This window comes from Notolabrus celidotus, chromosome 12 (assembly GCF_009762535.1).
Source record: "Notolabrus celidotus isolate fNotCel1 chromosome 12, fNotCel1.pri, whole genome shotgun sequence".
Classification (NCBI taxonomy): Eukaryota; Metazoa; Chordata; class Actinopteri; order Labriformes; family Labridae; genus Notolabrus; species Notolabrus celidotus.
The window spans coordinates 26821883-26842670 of NC_048283.1; the positions used below are offsets into that span (position 1 = coordinate 26821883).

The following is a 20788-nucleotide window of genomic DNA, read 5'->3' on the forward strand; positions in this document are numbered from 1 at the left end:
GGGTTAAAGGTCACCATGAGCTCTTTAAGGTACGAATATGTCTGACCATGAAGAGCTTTGTAGATCAGAAGAAGGATTTAAAATGTTACTCTAGATTGCCGTCTCAGGTAGTTACATCATTAGAACAAATATCTCTCTGAGGCCAAGAACAATAACGTCAATTTGTCTAAGTAAGCAACAAAACAATTGTCCAGGTTTTTTCTATGAAGACTCAAAAGCAGTAAGTCTCTTGAGGTCTAAGGGACTCCTCTCTGTGCAGCTCTGAAGGAAAACATCTTCTATATGTTTCTTGCTTCCATTTTTGCATTCCCCCTGGCTGACATTAGCTGTATGCACCATAAACATACAGGTACATCTGTGTCAGCAGGGACAGGCCAATGAATCAAAGGACAGAGTGGTAGAAGTAGACACTTTGAGAATATCATCAGAGATTAAACAGCTTGGGAGAGCAGTCGCATGGAGAGAGTTTGACTCCATGTAGCTGAGGAGGAGAGTAAAGGAAAAGACACTAAATGTTAAAAATTATTGTTTATACCTTCTCCTTAGTATTGAGTTTGAACCAAGCAAAAAACAACAAGAAGTGTGTTTTAACAAAAGCTTTATTCGTTACTCAATGTTTTATTCGACTCACCTTTTCCTCTGTACAAACATACTAAAATAGAGTAATAAGAAATGTCATACCCCACTCATACTGTGACGCTCACAGTTGGTAAGTCCACTAACACATACATTATAAAACACACTCACACAAAAACACATCATAATCAGTATTAAATCATCCAGCTAGCTGCTCATTCTGATGACACATTCATAATTTACATGGGTGACTCCACTCAACTACTCTTTCCACATTAGCAACATGCAGGGGTACACTGCCATGAATATGTTATTAATCAAATAAGAATAAAAATCCCAGGTTATAGCCAGTTCCATTTATCAATCAGGGCTCTGCTTCACAAAAACAACTCTATGTTTGAACCAGAAGCCACGCTGAGAAGACAGCCTTTTACCATCTACGTGTTACAATCAGCATTTAGTTCTGTACAACTGCAGGTACAATCGACCGATGGCAAAGAAACGACTGGGATTTCTAAAGCATGTGTTACTGGTGCTTCATTAACTGTAAGAGGTTAAAGTGTAGTTAATATTAAAGAAATCAACATCATGTAAACCAGAGACTGTGAAGTGGATCCCTGTTCACGGATTAATGTCCTGCAAAAAAATAGTCATGTTTTTTTTTCAATCGGCAAAAGATCATTTTCTAGCATTAGAGCTTGTTAGCAGACCTTATCATAACCAAAACTATAATTAACAAAGAGCTCAAGTGTTAGCCTCATTCATAACCAATCTATGTGCAAATTGTATAACCCTTAATGCTCCCAAACCTTTACATCTTTTGTTTTCACTGTGCAGAGTTTGTCTACAACTGTTGGGATCACCCTGATTTATCAAAGAGTATGAGAGAGTCATATTTTAGAGCGTAAAATCATGCTTTCTGCTTGTGGTTTATATGGAGTTGCACTGAGGATGCTGCAGCATTGCAGGTTCAATCACCAACATGAAGCAGAGTTCAGACAGTAAGAACACCAGCAGATGTCTCTGTTACATCAACCTGCAGCTACTCAGAAGCAAATCACAGTTTGCACACGTGTTTGTTCTCGCAGTGTTCCACAGAAAAAACGTAGCACCCGTGCTCCAAATGATAGGAAACACATGATTATACAGTCCTGGATTAGTCCTAAACTTGAGTGTGCAGAAAGTGACACTTTGCATATTTTTCATCTGTTTCATTGTAGTTTTTGTTCAGTTACTCTACTTTATAATGACAGGTATCCAGCACCTTCCACATGACAAGTACCAGTATGTTAAACCAGAACTATTCTCTGTTCTGCTTCAGCTACAATGAGATTTCATGGGGAAAGTGGGCCAACTACACTCATTAAATATTAATAACATCAACTGTTAGCCACCATGTGTGCTTGTTTCATGCAGAACAAGAGCACAGTTTGTTGTTGTATATCCCCCAGTTAAGCATGTTTATAGTGGTTCAGCTAGGTTTAGGATATTTTTTAAAAACTAGAATAAATTGATTACTTGCTGGACAGAATAGCAAAATCTCCTCACCAGGAGGAGACGTTACGCTGCATTCAAAGACTTTATTAGACAGGAGTGTTTCAATGCTGTAGCGGATATTTCAAGTGTTCCTTACAAACAGTCAGAACAAACTAACAGTGATATAAAATGCCAACACACTCCCCAGAAGTGGGTGGGTTGTAAGAAAGGGTAAATGAAACACAAACACAAACACACCACACACACACCACACACACACACATTCACCATATAAACCAGGGCTCTCCCTCCTATTAGCAGCTCTTTTGTTGTCACCACACAAGAGCAGCCTTTGTATGCGTCATAGTGTGACCGAGTCGAGCGTGCCGAGAACAGGGCATGTGCATATTTGTTGCTAATTTCTGTCAGTTCATGCATGAGTTTGTGTGTGTGGTGTGTGTGTGTGTGTGTGTGTGTGTGTGTGTGTGTGTGTATATCTGCGTTTATGTCCTGGTATTTGTGCCGCTGTTCAACAGCTCCCCCGCTCTCCCACTGTGCTGGCTAGACCCCACCATTCGGTTGGACAGTGTAGATAAAGGACAAGAAAGAAAGTGAGCCTCCTTCGTCTCTCTTCACACTGTTGCACTGTTGTTGAAGCGGGCAGGCTGGTGGTAGGACGGGTGAGGAGGGGCAGGAGAGAGGGAAAGTTGAGCAGGGTCAGCGTCCAAAGATGGTCCGTTTAGCTAATGTTTCTTTTCCAGTCCGCTTGTTGAGCTTAGATTGATGCATTGTCTGAATCCTAAAGTACAGCAGAAAAGGCTCATATCCTGCATCCTATTGTTTAGTCAAAGTTTTCCTCCTAACTCTAAAGTGTCCCCGAAAAATAAATAACACAATATTTTCCATTGTCAGTTGCCTGAATGCCCTCGAGGGATCTTTCCTTGTCTTTTCGGGGGAACACAGAGGACTGAGAGCCGGCTAACAGAACCGTGAAGAGACATTATTAGTCTACTTTGTCATTGTTGTTGGAGTAAACAGGCTGGCACCCGGCTGAGCACGAAGACGAGTGGGAAGGGGAAGAGGAGGGAGGCAGTTCAGTTTCAGCAGAGGGTTCCCGGGGTTTGTGTTTCCAATGCAGGGCGATTGCAGCCAGAATGCTGATGATGTGCACGTGGAAGAACATCGACCTGAGGAAGAAAAGGGAGAACAGGAGTGGGAAGTTTAGTATCTTTGTCATTGAAGAACTGATTGAGAAAATGAGTCATGAAAAAAAATAATACGCCACTAATATCATGTTAAAAACTATCATTAGAAACATTTTAATTATACAAAACAAAAGGGAATTCTGTGCACAGCTCCGCTTGTTGAATCCTAATTCAATAATTAGCCAGCAGAGGGTGGCATGCTTTGCAAATCAGTTTTTATACGCAACTTAAAACGTGCAAATGTATTAAAACTATCAACAAAGTCATGCTAGAGAGTAAGGCAGCAACTTGCAAAATGTCGGAAGAGGCTCCTTTTTTCCTAATAGACTCATAAAGTGGGGATGAAAGCCAGAATCGCTACCACTTGGAGTGGCTGCAACTTAAAATACAGCATGCATATTTCACACAAGGGGTAATGTATTGACCTTTGCAAGTGTGTGGGGATTATAAAAATACGCTGACATGACTAAAGGAACGGTGCAAGCATTGATTGGACTAAAGAGAATAACACATACCTGTAGTAAACCAAGGTGGGCTCTACTGCGAGAAGCAGAAAAGGCATGACAGTGTAGCAGATAGCCACTGAGTGGCGGCCCAAGTTATGATGTCGTAACCCAGCTTCAAACCTCTGAAGCCCAGGAAGTGATGACGAACAGACTTCTTATCTGGTGAGAGAGACAGATTGATAACTGTCTGCAGACTGTCAAAAGGAATTGGTGTAGAAGCTAAAAGTGAGATGAAACTTTCATATAGGTCAAACTTTTTGATTTAAAGTTATATGATAAAATACTTAAAAGTTATCTCAGATTGTATAAAATAAAATAAATACAGCATTGACCTTTGTGTAATTTACTATTGTAGTCTGTGTAAATACATTTAGCATTAATTAGCATCCGTTATAAAAATATACCTGTCATGGGTTACTTTGTTTTGTATTTTCTTGTAATTCGTTGATTTCTGGTTTCTCTTTATAATTCTCCTTGTGTCTTCAGGGTGTTGGGTTCAGTGATTCAGGTCCTGTGTTTTATTTGTTACCTTTTTGTGTTCTTGGTGTTTAGTGTTTTGTTTGTTACTCCCTGTGGTCTTTAGCTGGTTTTCAGTGTTTTATTTTGTAGAATAGTCTAGTGTGTTCAGTTTATTGTTACCATCTGTGTATTCCCTCCTTTGTGAGTGTCTTCACCTGTGCCTTGTTGTCCTCACCTATGTGTCATTGCTCATTACCCAGTGTGTCTATTTAGTCTCTGTGTTTCCTCTCTTCTGTGTCTGTTCATTGTGCTTTTGACGTTTGATGTGATGTGGATTCCTGCGATTCCTGTCTTTCAGTGTCCAATTGTTGGATCCCTGGATTTAGTTTGCAGTAAGTTTGTTTTATATCTGTTTTTAGTTTATTAAATTATTTCATTTTTGAATCTGCACCTAGGTCCTCCCCTCCTTTCCACATCCGTGACAATATCAGGACTGTAGTGTGAGAAAATCTAAAAAAGCTGTCAAAATTCCAGTTAGTAAAAATCCAATCCGTTGACTTCATTTGCAGTCCTTTGGAGTAAAAATGTTAATTCCCATTGATTACTCACAGCTCGAGATGCCATGGTGATGGGATCGCAGTGAGGAAGGTGAAATAGTACCCCGGATAAACGCCGTGCCACAACGCTGACAGGACAAAGGTTAGTGCCAACCTGTGCTTGGGGGCTCGGTCATAACACACCCTGAGGACACGAGAGGGGTCAAACATATTCAAGATGAATATCAGAATCAGAATCTGAAATACTTTATTTAGGGGGAGGGAAATTCAGTCATTACAGAGCTCTTATAAACATATGTAAGAAAGTCAAAATATGAATAGAAGAAGGAATAAAATAAGATTTAAACTACAAATAAAATAAATAAAGATCAAATAAATTAGAATAAAATAAAATACAGATACAATAAATAAGAACAAATAAAAATAATAAAGCATATAGAAGCGCAGAATAGTTAGAAATTATCTTTGGACAAAGTGCTGGGAATGAAGGTGATATAAACAATTATGTTATAGTGGCTGGGATATTGCACAGTGTTTTGTACGGTTATTGCACAGAGTACAGGATATTGTTCAGTGATCAGAGGGAGGAGTTGTACAGTCTTATGGCCACAGGCAGGGATGACTTCCTGTGGCGTTTTGTGGTGCATTCAGGGGAAATGGGTCTTGCACTGAATATGCTAAAAAGCTGAATAACATGTTTTCTTTCTGAGATTCAAATCTGAATCACTTACGTTTTGAGCCAGACACCTGTTCGGATGTTCCAGTTGTCAATGAACGTCTTGAAGCTTGTTGCAGTCTGAAAAAAAGTTCATTGATCACACAATAACAGTCTTCTTAGCTGCCCTTTAATTGGCATGAATGTAAATGCAGTGTTACATAATGAAGAGAAACATTGATAGTACCTCAATCCCCATGATGTTAAGATTGCATATGAGGTCCCAAGACGGCTTTCCATTTTCATCCATTCCCAAGAAACCAAAACCTGCAGCGTTGTTCACTGCTTCGGCTGAGGGGACAGAGGGAAAGATCACATGACTGCCATGGTAATAACAATGCAGTTCGTGTTCCCACCATAGCTGCACACACACTAACTACAACAGTGCTCACCTAAAGTCCAGGCAAAGTAGAATTTGTATCTGGCTGCTTGTATGGAGAAGAAGGCGTAGGTGAGTCTGGTGAGGAACGGGGCATGGCTGACAAAAAAGGGGTCAACGTTGTAGGCAATGGGCAAGGCTCGAGTCACAGTAAGGTGGAGGAGCATGCAGACACTGCAGACCAGCAATTTCTTACAGACGGCATTCTGCAGGGAACACAGATAACATCAGACAGGTGATATTTTCAGATAATAAAGAAAACCACAGCAGAGACAGAAACAGGGAGCAACACATTCCACAGTGGCAGTCACATGAGTCTGTGTTATCATAGAGGGAGCAGAAACCAGATTTGCTGTCATGAATTTACCACAGGCGATGGATCCGGGATTTTGTCATAGCCGTTCTGCCCGTTGCACGTCCCAGAGTGCTGCCTGAGCCTCCTGCTGATGTGTCTGCCCTCAATGAAGTCTGTGTAGTCCTTGTAGTCATTGCAGGGGTCCCGCCAAGATGCTCAGGAAGTTCAGATTGTAACTGAGGAATTCGATGAAAGAAGGCCGCACTCTGCAGAGAGAACACAGGAATTATTTAAAGACACAATAAAGGAGCATTTCTTAATACTGAAGAGTGATGAAATTAGATATGGATATTGTCAGTCACTGGCCAATATAGGGGCTTTTCAAGTTGTCCAATACAATGTGAATGTTGCACTCATGTCTTTAATCAAAGGAACTCAAACTGCTGCTTCTTTGAATGAATAACTTTCTGATGCTACTCATGCATCATAGCATATATTCAATGTACACTGTCCAACCCAAGCTTCAGGTAAGAGCTGCATCAAAATTCATTAAATATGAGCGATAACCAAACCTACAAGGAGAACAGCAATCAAATCAGCATGCATGGTACAATGATGAATGAGGTTAAAAATATTCCATGCAAAATTATGCATCTCTTAAAGTTCCCAGCATGCTTTCAACACCATAATAAATAAATCACCATGATTTCTTCTCCTTTTGATTGTCCTTCGTGGCTAAAGGAAAGGAAAAACTTATTTAGTCTTCATTACCCAGGTTTCATCAACCAGGTGTGTTAAATGCTTGATTCTGATTGGTTGAAACCCCTCAAAAAGTATTATTAGTTATGAAAGCAAGAGAGACAGATTACATACGTCGTACCAAATCAGTAGGTGGAAAGGAGTAAAGTTTATGATTTCACCTCTTCTTGTGTTATGTTCATTTCCAAGGATGTTTTTAAATTATTCTCAATTTATTTGAAAATAATAATAATAATAATGCATTTTATTTGCCTATCTTGACACTCAATGTCACCTTACATCATTAAAAAAAACACAGAGTTTGAGTAAAAAACAATAATAAATTAAAGCCGCAAGCGGCGATGAACGGGCCCTCGCACACCCGCGGCCCCCGCCTACGTGAGCCGCCGCCTACGCAAGCCACCGCCACACGTAAACCGTTGCCTGATATTAGTTCCCACACGATGCAAAAGCAAGATCTGAGAGTATATGCTGGCTTAGGTGGTGCAAATGTTCCAAGTTTTTGGCAGATTGCCAAGAAAAGCTCCAAACTTGACAGTGTGCCACGCCCACAATTTTAGTCTGAACAGAATTCCTTTAATCATTTTTACATTTTCACATTGAAATCTGTATGTGTGTTGACGCACTGCCTGAAAGTCAGCATCGCCTGTTCTGGCCACTGCCTGATGATTTTGGAGATTTGGGCATTTGAAAGTCTTAAAAAATATGTTTTGGTTTATGTTGAGACTTTTGCTTTAATTTGAATGCAAAGTTATTTGGAGAAGTGTTTCGGCGGCTTGATGTTAGTGTTCGGAAGGTTATTTTTACAGTCATGGTCAATAGAATTCGAATACATGTAACGTGTAACAATGAGCATTGTTCCTAGTGTTACTTTGGATAGCAGTGATGTGAACCTTATAGTGTTCATATCTATGTATTAACGTGTTTCAGTCAGAGATGATATGAAACAGACAGATTTTTCGAAAACAGACATTTATTTCCAATTTGAAGAAGAACTCAAAGGAAATACAAATAAGAGCGTTTGAAATATATAAAAAAAATGTAGCCCAAAAAAACAATATAACACATTAATAACAGTAATTGACCAAGGAAGGAATCATTTATTACCAACAATTAAGAAACAGCTTATACACAACAGTATTTGTACATTTCGATCTGGGAAGTGGTTCATCAGCAAGGTGCTGGCATCTGATCATGTGGCCTCATGGTGAGTGAGCTTGTCTGTGGGAAAAGCAAATAGACATATTATCAGTATAAATTGTATATTATAATGTGTGATAAGAAACACTAGAATCACTTGAACACGAATTGGTATATGAATGAAATTTGTAGGAAAGTACCATTTGCACTGTAAGATGGACCTGCTTGTCCTTCTTGGTCATCTATCCAGTCTGCATCCACTGAAGAGTTGAAACATAGAAAGATACATTAGGCAATGATGTTTTGCATGGAAAAGTGTGCATTGTTTGTTCAATTGTGTTGTTGTTGTTGTTGTGTTGTCACACTGCTTTGTTGAAGTCGTAGGGATAGTTTCATAATACCAATCTTTGTTCATGTATTGTTTAAGCATTAATTAGTAACAACATGAATAGTTTTTTAAACAAGGATAATGAAAGTACTTACTTCCTTCAGCAAATGCTTGGACAAGCATTTAAGTTTCCTCCATTTTGTTTTGTAATTTTTCCTGTAACTTCTGGATGGTGTTGTCCTTTATTTCCAGATGTGCAGCTTGACTCATCCCAACAGATTTTTGCTGCTGGATCTCCTTCCTTGCATATTTAAATGAGTTCTGCAGGGCTTGTTTCTCCTTTGCATTTTGATGCCCCGCCTCAACACATGCCACGCCCACAATTTTAGTCTGAACAGAATTCCTTTAACACTTATTTAATTGTCAATATGTCTGCTATAGAATGTGTCTTGTTTGGACTGAATCGGAGAAAAACTCTAGGAGGAGCTCTCAAAAGTATGCATCCTTATTTGGGCGTCATTCTTCACATTCAAAGCTGTATGTGCATTTGATGCCCCGCCTCAACACATGCCACGCCTACAATTTTAGTCTGAACAGAATTCCTTTAACACTAATTTAATTGTCAATATGTCTGCTATAGAATGTGTCTTGTTTGGACTGAATCGGAGAAAAACTCTAGGAGGAGCTCTCAAAAGTATGCACCCTTATTTGGGCATCATTCTTCACATTCAAAGCTGTATGTGCATTTGATGCCCCGCCTCGACGGCTGCCACGCCCACAATTTTTGTCTGGAGATAATGCCTTTTATAATTTTAATCGTCAATATGTCTGCTATAGGTTGCCCTTGGTTTGGACTGAATCAGAGAAGTGCCTTCAGAGAAGATAACGAAAGTATGCACCCTTATTTTGACCAATTTTGACCCGTTTTTTATGTTCAAAGCTAGGTGGCGCTCTTCCTGTTGAGTTTGGGATATGGGTGCAAGAGGCTTTTTTGTGCGTCCTGATGTCATTAATATGCGTAAGATTTTTCAAGCTTCTAGCTCAAAATAACCCCTATGGGGAGGGGTTTTTGAAAACTGTAGGGGGCGCTAGTGAGCACATTTTTTCGACTTTTTTTGCGAAACCCATAAAATGTCGCAATTTTTCCCTGGACTGATGAGTGTGTTGGATGAGGTGAAATTAAGTGCATTTTAAAGTCACAAAAATCAATTTTCTGACGTTTTTGTAAGATTTTGATGTATGTAGCTCAAAAAACTCGATGTGTAGCGTGTTATTTTTACCTCTAACGGGCGCAGACGGGTGTGGCAGTATGGAGGAGGTCAGAGAGATATGGAGGGGCGAGGTTGTGTATGGATTTAAAGGTGAGGAGAAGTATTTTATAGCTGATCCGGTGTGTGATGGGGAGCCAGTAGAGATGTTGTAGAATGGGTATGATGTGGTGGATGGAGGTGGGGCGTGTGATGATATGGGCGGCTGCATTTTGAACCAGTTGTAGTTTTTGGAGGGTTTTGTGTGGGAGGCCAAACAGAAGAGAGTTGCAATAGTCTAAACGGGAGGTGACGAGGCAGTGGAGTGGGGAGTTAGTGAAGGAAGGAGACGGTTAATATTGTGTAGCTGGAAGTAGGTGGACTGGGTGACGGGAAATCACAGATGTTAAGATCTGTGTTTAATGGCTGAGCAGTCACCAGCAGAGAAACAGACAAAAGAGGTGACAGATGCTAAAAGACTCTTGGAGCTGAGTGAGAGACACATCGAGAAAATTGAAGAAACAGACATGAAGCGATAAAAAACTGTGACACTGTGTGAGCTTTTGCAGAGTTACAGGATTCATTGAGTGAGTAGTGATCCTGTTGGGTTTCTATTTCATTATCATCGGCTAGCTGTACATTATCCTTTACGTAATAAGGATGTCAATTAACTCGCAACCCTGTGTGCACACAAACCCAGATATATATGCCTGACACATGTACTGGAATTAGACACATATTAACCCTCCATAGGGACTTCTTGATGTTTTAAAAAAATCTGCTTAAGATCATGCTGTAGAAAAATGAAGTTAGTGACCTCAAATTCACCAACACTGACAAAGCACAATGCTCTACCTGGTGTGTTTACAGAAGCAACAACGTACCTAATACAAAGCAGCCTCTGCTCTGGGGTGAGATGTTCAGCTTTCTTACTCATACCTGAAAAATCAAAAGGGATAAAGATATCAGTTACTACTTTTAAACCTTTTACATTCAACTAAAAAAAGTGCTGCCTTAGGAGGACACATGAATGTAAGACAAATGTTAGCAATGTTACTAGCTTAGTTGAGCCTTTTCATACAGCAGGTTTACAGTCTCTACTAAAAAGAGGCCAATCTGAAGTGTTATATTCTGAGGCACCATAACAAGCTTATATCAGTGTACATTTAACTGTGTCTGTGTGTATTTGTGTGCATCCTGTATTAGGCTTTACCATCATGGAGCTGGAAGGCCAGTGCGGTGATCTTCTGGGTTACTATCATCAGAGGCCTGAAAGGAAAAAAACAGATGATTAAAAAATGTTTGTGTTGAAACTGAGAGCAGCTAGTACATCCTATATGCAAAAGTAGTGTGGTGTTTTAGGCTCACAAAGGCATTCAGATATAGGGGGGGACATTTCCAAAAGTTTTCTGGTGCAGAGATTTTAGTGTTATATACTTTCTTAGGTCTGAACTTTTGAAAAATAAATCAAGCAGCATGTCTGTTTGTCTGATATCATCACTCGGATGTTTCAGTGAGAGACAGCTCTCTTCAGACACTTATTATGACCGATTTAAAACAAAGCACATCCCAACTGAGTAAAACTCAGACTGAGCCTCTGTCTGGGGCTGCAGAATATATTTCCCCTCATGAATCACTTCATTCTTTTCCAGCAGTGTCACGTCAGGTCATTTATTAATCCGATGCAATTTATTCAGTTTCTACATTTTCTACATTTTCACGTTGCCGCTGTCTCTTTGCAAACAGTGCAGCCATATCTTCATTTACAGCTCAAGATAACGACCAGGAATTATAATCCTTTTTTTAAATGTATGCATATGGATGAAACACCTTTTCTTTTATCAATATTTTAATCATTTATAGCTACTATCAAAGTGCTGGGAGTTAGGTGACGGATGGAGCGAGTCTAGAGCAAGTTTTAACAGACTAGTTTAACACCCCCTTTCCTAGTTTCATTCACAGATAGAGACCTCTCTGTCCCAAGAATGTGAGTGTGTGAGCACAAAGGCACACATAAGCTATAACTCTCTCCTCTCTCTCCCTCTGTCAAACACACACACACTCTCACACTGGTTCCTGTGTGTGAGTGGGCTGCATTGTGTGCACAGCATGGATAACCGAGGCAGAGAGGTGCTGGCCGAGCGGCTGGCAGTGCCAGTTCAATGAGGGCTGGCAGTTGGCTGTGGATGAACATTTTCAGGGTGCCAGCCTGTGTGTGCAACAATCCACCCCTGCAGCCTGCAGACTCTGTTTCCATGTAGACTTTAAAGCTGGCACTGACTGTACACAGGATTTCAACCCAGGTCGATTTCAGTTCTGCTGTCTGTCTGCCAAACTCAGAACAGATCAGCTTATGGAGATGCTAACTGGCATATGGGAGAACAGCTAACAAACATTCAAGACAAGCTTAGGAAATCTGTGTTTGGCATCCTCTCGCAGACCAAGTGAAAACGGGGATGACATAACAATTACAGAATCAGTTTACCAAAATTAATTTACAGTTTTATATCAGCAAAAAAGAAGCCTACTAACTGAATCAAATGTTATCTTAATACCAACACATACAAACATCCTGACTGTCACTCACAACCATTTATATGTCCAATCTGGCAGCTTAAAGAAACAGGGTCTCTAATTCAGTATAAGAGCCTGCCCAGGGCTGACTCACTGTCCTGGCTGATCATCACCAAAGTCATGAGGCGTGGAAGTGAAGCTGCCAGCAAATTCATCCACATCAGAACTGGGCAAAAGAGTGACCGAATATTAGAGCCAACAACAAGGTCAGCTAACACTTTTTCAGAACGACACCAAGAAAACAGAATCAGCCGAATTTAAAAAATACATTTTATAGTAATGTGGGGAGTAAACGTCCCCAATGAGATAACTTCTATGTCCATAAAATGATTATCCTTTATTTCTAAACAACAGCATGGCATCAATTGGGTGAGGGTGAGGCAAAGAGAGGGAACGAGGTGAGAGGAGTGAGCGAACATGTTTTTCTTACCCAGAGAAGTCCATGGACAGTATCCCGTAGTTAAAGATGAAGACTCTGCTCACTTGGCATGCAGTCAAGTAGCCCATAGCTGTCACCATGGTATAACTGTATGTGGAGGAATGAACAAAACAACCACAAAACAAGTTATTTTTACATCCATTTACTCATTTCTATACTGTTCACTTAGCGCTCTGATATTTTTCATCATCACCATAAAATCTAGAACAGCTGAAGAGCAGCAAAATTTGTGAAAATGGGACTCTATTTCATGCACTAACATATCAAGACAAGCACACATAGCTCAGTTCAATTACTCAGATCACATATGTTTACTGTAGGTGATCAAAAACCGTTTGTGATACTCTTGAAAATGTAATAATAGTCATGCTACTTTTATCAGTTGTCCTGAAAAAGTCATTAGAAGAGAAATTTTCTGGGGCGCCTTCGGCCTGGCGGTTTAAGTGTGTGCCCCATATACAGAGGCTTTAATCCATGTCCCTGTGGTCACAGGTTCGACTCCCAGCCTCGACCATTTGCTGCATATCTTCCTGTTGCTGTGTTAAAGATAATGTGACCAGTGCTACAGAGATAATCTGCAATTGAAGTGGACTAAAACCTGTGCATGATGGTAATTCTAAAAGTTATAATTTTGTGCTTTTTTTAGTTTATTCAGAGAGGACAGGACAGTGGACAGAGCAGGACACAGGGAGCCAGTGGGAGGTGGCTGCAGTTTGGTGCAAAACTTAACTACAAGGCCAAACTGGCTCCCCTGCTGAATTTGAAAAATGTATAAGATGAGCTGCTGCTTAATGTAATAAAAAAAGGATGTGCTGACACACAACATTTCTATTCAACTGTTATAAATCTTCAGCTTCAAGCTCATACTAATAACAGCTGTTGTAACTAATGGTTACAACAGCAAATATTCAGCTAGTTATCTAAAAGATCACCACAAGGTGTTTGTAAGAGTCAGAAATACTGACAGCCGGGCACCGTTGGCCTAGTGGTCTAAGTGCTCCCCTCTCCCTACTCCCCACATCTCCTGTCTCTCTTCAGCTGTCCTGGCCATTAAAGGCAAAAATGCCAAAAAAAATATAACTTAAAAAAAATAAAGAAATATTGATACGCTCATTTTTCATTGTGTCACTGAAGTGTCCTCAGGTGGCTTTGTTCTGTTAAAGCAAACCTCTTCTCACCCTGTGCCTCAGTGAAGTGTGACTTAGGCAGTGCAGTGTGTTTGTTTAACCTGGGACTCAGTTGACATTGTGTCAGTGTTTAGTACTTCTACTTGCTTTGACTTCATCTACCCACAGGTATGTACATCTTACATAAATACCAAACTGAAGGAACCTGACTTTTTTATTGCACCATTAATAATAAGAAAAAAACTATAACACTTTCACACCTGAGACACAGACATCCAAAACTGCAAAGCTACACAACTAAACATGGCTGCAAAGAGAAAAAAAAGCATTTCAAAAAGAAGAATAACAAACACAGTCATGTTGTCTGCATTTATCTAACAGACTGGTCCGGCTAGTTTCTTTCAACAACAGCTTTTCAGTTCGGACCGCATTTTTACAGGAAGGTAACAGGGCAGGGTGCAATGCTCTGCAGTCTAAGCTGGAATATGTGGGTGTGATGAATGAATGAGTAAATAATTAATCTTTTGTTTTCAGATTAAAATGTCAAAGAAGCTACAAATGAAAGGCCAATATCAGTAAAAAATATCTAAACAAACCCTTTGACCACACAGACTATCACACTTCTATGCTGCAAATACTTTCCGCCGGGCTGATCTTGTACAGCCAGTTTTACTTGAAGAACAAGTAGTGTGCAATAATATGAAAATGAGGGGCTGGTGCTCTCATTCTCTACTTGTCAGCCTGATGACAGAGAGTCTAGAAATGCTGACGACAGCTGATTGTCATTGATAATGAAAATCAGCTGGAATTTGTCTTTGTGTGACCAAACAGACATGTTTACGAATAGCAGTAGCATCACATTTGTTGTTGATATTTTCCCTTTAAAAACAACATGTCCCCCAAAGTTTCCTCACCTGTGTACATTGTTAATGTCAGCTTTGATGATGATCAAGTAACTTGCAATCACCACTGTCAGGATGTGAGCTGAGTACCTGCAGAAAAAGACAAGCATTTATCTCAAACCACCACTGGCTGCATGTTTTATATGAGACACTGTGTACCAGCACATTACTCCTGCTTACAGTGTCATTGTCATCATCTGGTAATCATAACCCATCAGTGTTGGTTACATTCAGCACTGAACAGTAGTCCCATTCACAGAGAAGTTCTCAGTAAAGAGGGTTCATCATCATCATATACTTTCTTTTGAAACGCAATCATTAGTAATCAAAGAAGCATCATGTTGTAAACATTGTGTGAGAGTGTGGACGACAGATTCATAAAGTACCATCCAAAGGAGAAGATGAGAAAGGCAATGCCCAGGAGAGTGGCCACAGCATGCCGGACCAGGGGATTGGCCTGGCCCGGACTGAGGTAGAGACGAAACCAGAAGGCTGCAACTAGGGCGAACAGCTGGCATGCGATGAAATTCACCTGTGCAGGATGGATGGAGTTAAGGATGGGAATGTACACATGCACAAAACTCTCAAAGAAAGCATTCACGTTTTGAAAAGCTGACATGGTTCGTTCTGTTGTGGATTAGTATGCTAAAGGAATTATAAATGAAAAGGAGCGATAGTGTCTCCTATCTATCATTTTAATAATGAACAATATCTGGCAGAGGAATCACTGCAGGTCTCTAAAAAGTGACCTCAATTTGGCTTTACTATAATATTTCACAGCTCTAGTATTTCTGAGTAAAACTTCAGACATGCAAGCACTTGTTGTATTACATAAGAGTTTCATAAGCAGATATCCGTACCTGATCAAGAGGAAATCTCAGGAGTTCACTGACAGGCAGCAGCCAATTGGATCCAGTGGTGTTAAACGTTGTGTCCGCGCGTTCGCCCATCTTCCGCAGCTTTCCTGTCCCGACGTGTCAGTGTGTCCGCGTGCCTTTCCCCCCTGTTTCTCTCAGCTTATGTCTATTTTCTGTGAGTTAAATACATTGTAGAGCTAAGAGGCCCCGCTACGAGTCAAACCAGTTCACAAAGTGGTAGTCCATGTATTACACTCCCTACTCTCCCTCCTCCTACTGCGGTCAAGTGAGCCGTCTTTTGCAAAACCCTGGTCAAGCCAGCCGCCCCTCGAAAAATAATGCGCGACTACACAGGGAATTACGGTAAAGCTGCTGCGAGCGACCAAAAAGGAGGAATGCAGCCGTGTAGTTCCAAAGTTTTGTTATTGAATATATGAATGAAATTTAAAAATTACAGAAAAAGTACTTGTTCTCTATGTTTTAAAATAATTGGAATTTTTGAGAAGATTAATTGTAAATTCTTCTCAAATTGCACTTCGACGCTTTGATATTTTACTAATTTTCCTTATTTTATTTTGAAACATCTGGGAGAGGTGACAAAAATCTTTCAATGGATTATTGTTCCCCATGTCCCTGGCTGTCACCCTAAAAATTCCCAGCAGATTTTACTGTATAGTTTTTGAGAAAAATAAAGTTCAATTCTGCTCAAATTGCACTTAAATTCTTCTCAAATTGCACTGAGACGCTTTGATATTTTACTAATTTTTATTATTTTATTTTGAAAAATCTGGGAGAGGTGACAAAAATCTTTCAATGGATTATTGTTCCCCATGTCTCTGGCTGTCACCCTAAATATTTTCAGCAGATTTTACTGTATAGTTTTTGAGAAAAATAATGTTCAATTCTGCTCAAATTGCACTGAGACGCTTTGACATTTTACTAATTTTCCTTATTTTATTTTGAAAAATCTGGGAGAGGTGACAAAAATCTTTCAATGGATTATATTTCCCCATGTCCCTGGCTGTCACCCTAAATATTTTCAGAAGATTTTACTGTATAGTTTTTGAGAAAAATAATGTTAAATTCTGCTCAAATTGCACTGAGACGCTTTGATATTTTACTCATTTTCCTTATTTTATTTTGAAAAATCTGGGAGGGGTGACAAAAATCTTTCAATGGATTATTGTTCCCCATGTCCCTGGCTGTCACCCTAAAAAATTTCAGCAGATTTTACTGTATAGTTTTTGAGTAAAATAAAGTTAAATTCTGCTCAAATTGCACTGAGACGCTTTGATATTTTACTCATTTTCCTTATTTTATTTTGAAAAATCTGGGAGAGGTGACAAAAATCTTTCAATGGATTATATTTCCCCATGTCCTTGGCTGTCACCCTAAATATTTTCAGAAGATTTTACTGTATAGTTTTTGAGAAAAATAATGTTAAATTCTGCTCAAATTGCACTGAGACGCTTTGATATTTTACTCATTTTCCTTATTTTATTTTGAAAAATCTGGGAGGGGTGACAAAAATCTTTCAATGGATTATTGTTCCCCATGTCCCTGGCTGTCACCCTAAAAAATTTCAGCAGATTTTACTGTATAGTTTTTGAGTAAAATAAAGTTAAATTCTGCTCAAATTGCACTGAGACGCTTTGATATTTTACTCATTTTCCTTATTTTATTTTGAAAAATCTGGGAGAGGTGACAAAAATCTTTCAATGGATTATATTTCCCCATGTCCTTGGCTGTCACCCTAAATATTTTCAGAAGATTTTACTGTATAGTTTTTGAGAAAAATAATGTTCAATTCTGCTCAAATTGCACTGAGACGCTTTGACATTTTACTAATTTTTATTATTTTATTTTGAAAAATCTGGGAGAGGTGACAAAAATCTTTCAATGGATTATTTTTCCCCATGTCTCTGGCTGTCACCCTAAATATTTTCAGCAGATTTTACTGTATAGTTTTTGAGAAAAATAATGTTCAATTCTGCTCAAATTGCACTGAGACGCTTTGATATTTTACTCATTTTTATTATTTTATTTTGAAAAATCTGGGAGAGGTGACAAAAATCTTTCAATGGATTATTGTTCCCCATGTCTCTGGCTGTCACCCTAAATATTTTCAGCAGATTTTACTGTATAGTTTTTGAGAAAAATAATGTTCAATTCTGCTCAAATTGCACTGAGACGCTTTGATATTTTACTCATTTTCCTTATTTTATTTTGAAAAATCTGGGAGAGGTGACAAAAATCTTTCAATGGATTATATTTCCCCATGTCCTTGGCTGTCACCCTAAATATTTTCAGAAGATTTTACTGTATAGTTTTTGAGAAAAATAATGTTCAATTCTGCTCAAATTGCACTGAGACGCTTTGACATTTTACTCATTTTTATTATTTTATTTTGAAAAATCTGGGAGAGGTGACAAAAATCTTTCAATGGATTATTGTTCCCTATGTCTCTGGCTGTCACCCTAAATATTTTCAGCAGATTTTACTGTATAGTTTTTGAGAAAAATAATGTTCAATTCTGCTCAAATTGCACTGAGACGCTTTGATATTTTACTCATTTTCCTTATTTTATTTTGAAAAATCTGGGAGAGGTGACAAAAATCTTTCAATGGATTATATTTCCCCATGTCCCTGGCTGTCACCCTAAAGATTTTCAGCAGATTTTACTGTATAGTTTTTGAGAAAAATAATGTTAAATTCTGGTCAAATTGCACTTCGACGCTTTGATATTTTACTCATTTTCCTTATTTTATTTTGAAAAATCTGGGAGGGGTGACAAAAATCTTTCAATGGATTATTGTTCCCCATGTCCCTGGCTGTCACCCTAAAAAATTTCAGCAGATTTTACTGTATAGTTTTTGAGTAAAATAAAGTTAAATTCTGCTCAAATTGCACTGAGACGCTTTGATATTTTACTCATTTTCCTTATTTTATTTTGAAAAATCTGGGAGAGGTGACAAAAATCTTTCAATGGATTATATTTCCCCATGTCCTTGGCTGTCACCCTAAATATTTTCAGAAGATTTTACTGTATAGTTTTTGAGAAAAATAATGTTCAATTCTGCTCAAATTGCACTGAGACGCTTTGACATTTTACTAATTTTTATTATTTTATTTTGAAAAATCTGGGAGAGGTGACAAAAATCTTTCAATGGATTATTGTTCCCTATGTCTCTGGCTGTCACCCTAAATATTTTCAGCAGATTTTACTGTATAGTTTTTGAGAAAAATAATGTTCAATTCTGCTCAAATTGCACTGAGACGCTTTGATATTTTACTAATTTTTATTATTTTATTTTGAAAAATCTGGGAGAGGTGACAAAAATCTTTCAATGGATTATTGTTCCCTATGTCTCTGGCTGTCACCCTAAATATTTTCAGCAGATTTTACTGTATAGTTTTTGAGAAAAATAATGTTCAATTCTGCTCAAATTGCACTGAGACGCTTTGATATTTTACTCATTTTCCTTATTTTATTTTGAAAAATCTGGGAGAGGTGACAAAAATCTTTCAATGGATTATATTTCCCCATGTCCTTGGCTGTCACCCTAAATATTTTCAGAAGATTTTACTGTATAGTTTTTGAGAAAAATAATGTTCAATTCTGCTCAAATTGCACTGAGACGCTTTGACATTTTACTCATTTTTATTATTTTATTTTGAAAAATCTGGGAGAGGTGACAAAAATCTTTCAATGGATTATTGTTCCCTATGTCTCTGGCTGTCACCCTAAATATTTTCAGCAGATTTTACTGTATAGTTTTTGAGAAAAATAATGTTCAATTCTGCTCAAATTGCACTGAGACGCTTTGATATTTTACTCATTTTCCTTATTTTATTTTGAAAAATCTGGGAGAGGTGACAAAAATCTTTCAATGGATTATATTTCCCCATGTCCCTGGCTGTCACCCTAAAGATTTTCAGCAGATTTTACTGTATAGTTTTTGAGAAAAATAATGTTAAATTCTGGTCAAATTGCACTTCGACGCTTTGATATTTTACTCATTTTCCTTATTTTATTTTGAAAAATCTGGGAGAGATGAGAAAAATCTTTCAATGGATTATATTTCCCCATGTCCCTGGCTGTCACCCTAAAAATCTTCAGCAGATTTTACTCTATAGTTTTTGAGAAAAATAAAGTTCAATTCTGCTCCCAGATTTTTCAAAATAAAATAAGGAAAATGAGTAAAATATCAAAGCGTCTCAGTGCATTTTGAGCAGAATTGAACTTTATTTTTCTCAAAAACTATACAGTAAAATCTGCTGAAAATATTTAAGGTGACAGCCAGGGACATGGGGAACAATAATCCACTGAAAGATTTTTTTCACCTCTCCCAGATTTCTCAAAATAAAATAATAAAAATGAGTAAAATATCAAAGCCTCTCATTGCAATTTGAGAAGAAATTAAGTGCAATTTGAGCAGAATTGAACTTTATTTTTCTCAAAAACTATACAGTAAAATCTTCTGAAAATCTTTAGGGTGACAGCCAGAGACATAGGGAACAATAATCCATTGAAAGATTTTTGTCACCTCTCCCAGATTTCTCAAAATAAAATAAGGAAAATGAGTAAAATATCAAAGCGTGGCAGTGCAATTTGAGAAGAATTTAAGTGCAATTTGACCAGAATTTAACATTATTTTTCTCAAAAACAATACAGTTAAATCTGCTGAAAATATTTAGGGTGACAGCCAGGGACATGGGGAACAATAATGCATTGAAAGATTTTTGTCACCTCTCCCAGATGTTTCAAAATAAAATAAGGAAAATGAGTAAAATATCAAAGCGTCTCAGTGCAATTTGACCAGAATTTAACATTATTTTTCTCAAAAACTATACAGTAAAATCTGCTGAAAATATTTAGGGTGACAGCCAGGGACATGGGGAACAGTAATGCATTGAAAGATTTTTGTCACCTCTCCCAGATTTTTCAAAATAAAATAAGGAAAATGAGTAAAATATCAAAGCGTCTCAGTGCAATTTGAGCAGAATTTAACATTATTTTTCTCAAAAACTATATAGTAAAATCTGCTGAAAATATTTAGGGTGACAGCCAGGGACATGGGGAACAATAATCCATTGAAAGATTTTTGTCACCTCTCCCAGATTTTTCAAAATAAAATAAGGAAAATGAGTGAAATATCAAAGCGTCGCAGTGCAATTTGAGAAGAATTTAAGTGCAATTTGACCAGAATTTAACATTATTTTTCTCAAAAACTATACAGTAAAATC

The 20788-nt window shown here is 38.2% G+C and overlaps 1 protein-coding gene and 1 long non-coding RNA gene across 2 annotated transcripts; both read right to left on the reverse strand.

Annotated features, from left to right (window-relative positions):
* Window positions 1-615: 615 nt before the first annotated feature.
* Window positions 616-15898, reverse strand: LOC117822385 (lysophospholipid acyltransferase 1-like). Its single transcript, XM_034697088.1, is given in 16 exon segments — window positions 616-3239; window positions 3773-3839; window positions 3842-3922; window positions 4828-4857; window positions 4860-4963; window positions 5511-5575; window positions 5682-5785; window positions 5887-6079; window positions 6241-6369; window positions 6371-6434; window positions 10527-10581; window positions 10856-10911; window positions 12647-12742; window positions 14697-14774; window positions 15071-15216; window positions 15545-15898. Coding segments are annotated over 16 exon segments (1542 nt in total). The 5' UTR covers window positions 15635-15898; the 3' UTR covers window positions 616-3055.
* Window positions 8019-8726, reverse strand: LOC117822386. The gene is made up of 3 exons (XR_004633163.1): window positions 8551-8726; window positions 8268-8327; window positions 8019-8148 (listed from the first exon to the last, which is right to left on the reverse strand). It is a non-coding gene; the product is annotated as an uncharacterized LOC117822386 (long non-coding RNA).
* Window positions 15899-20788: the final 4890 nt, after the last annotated feature.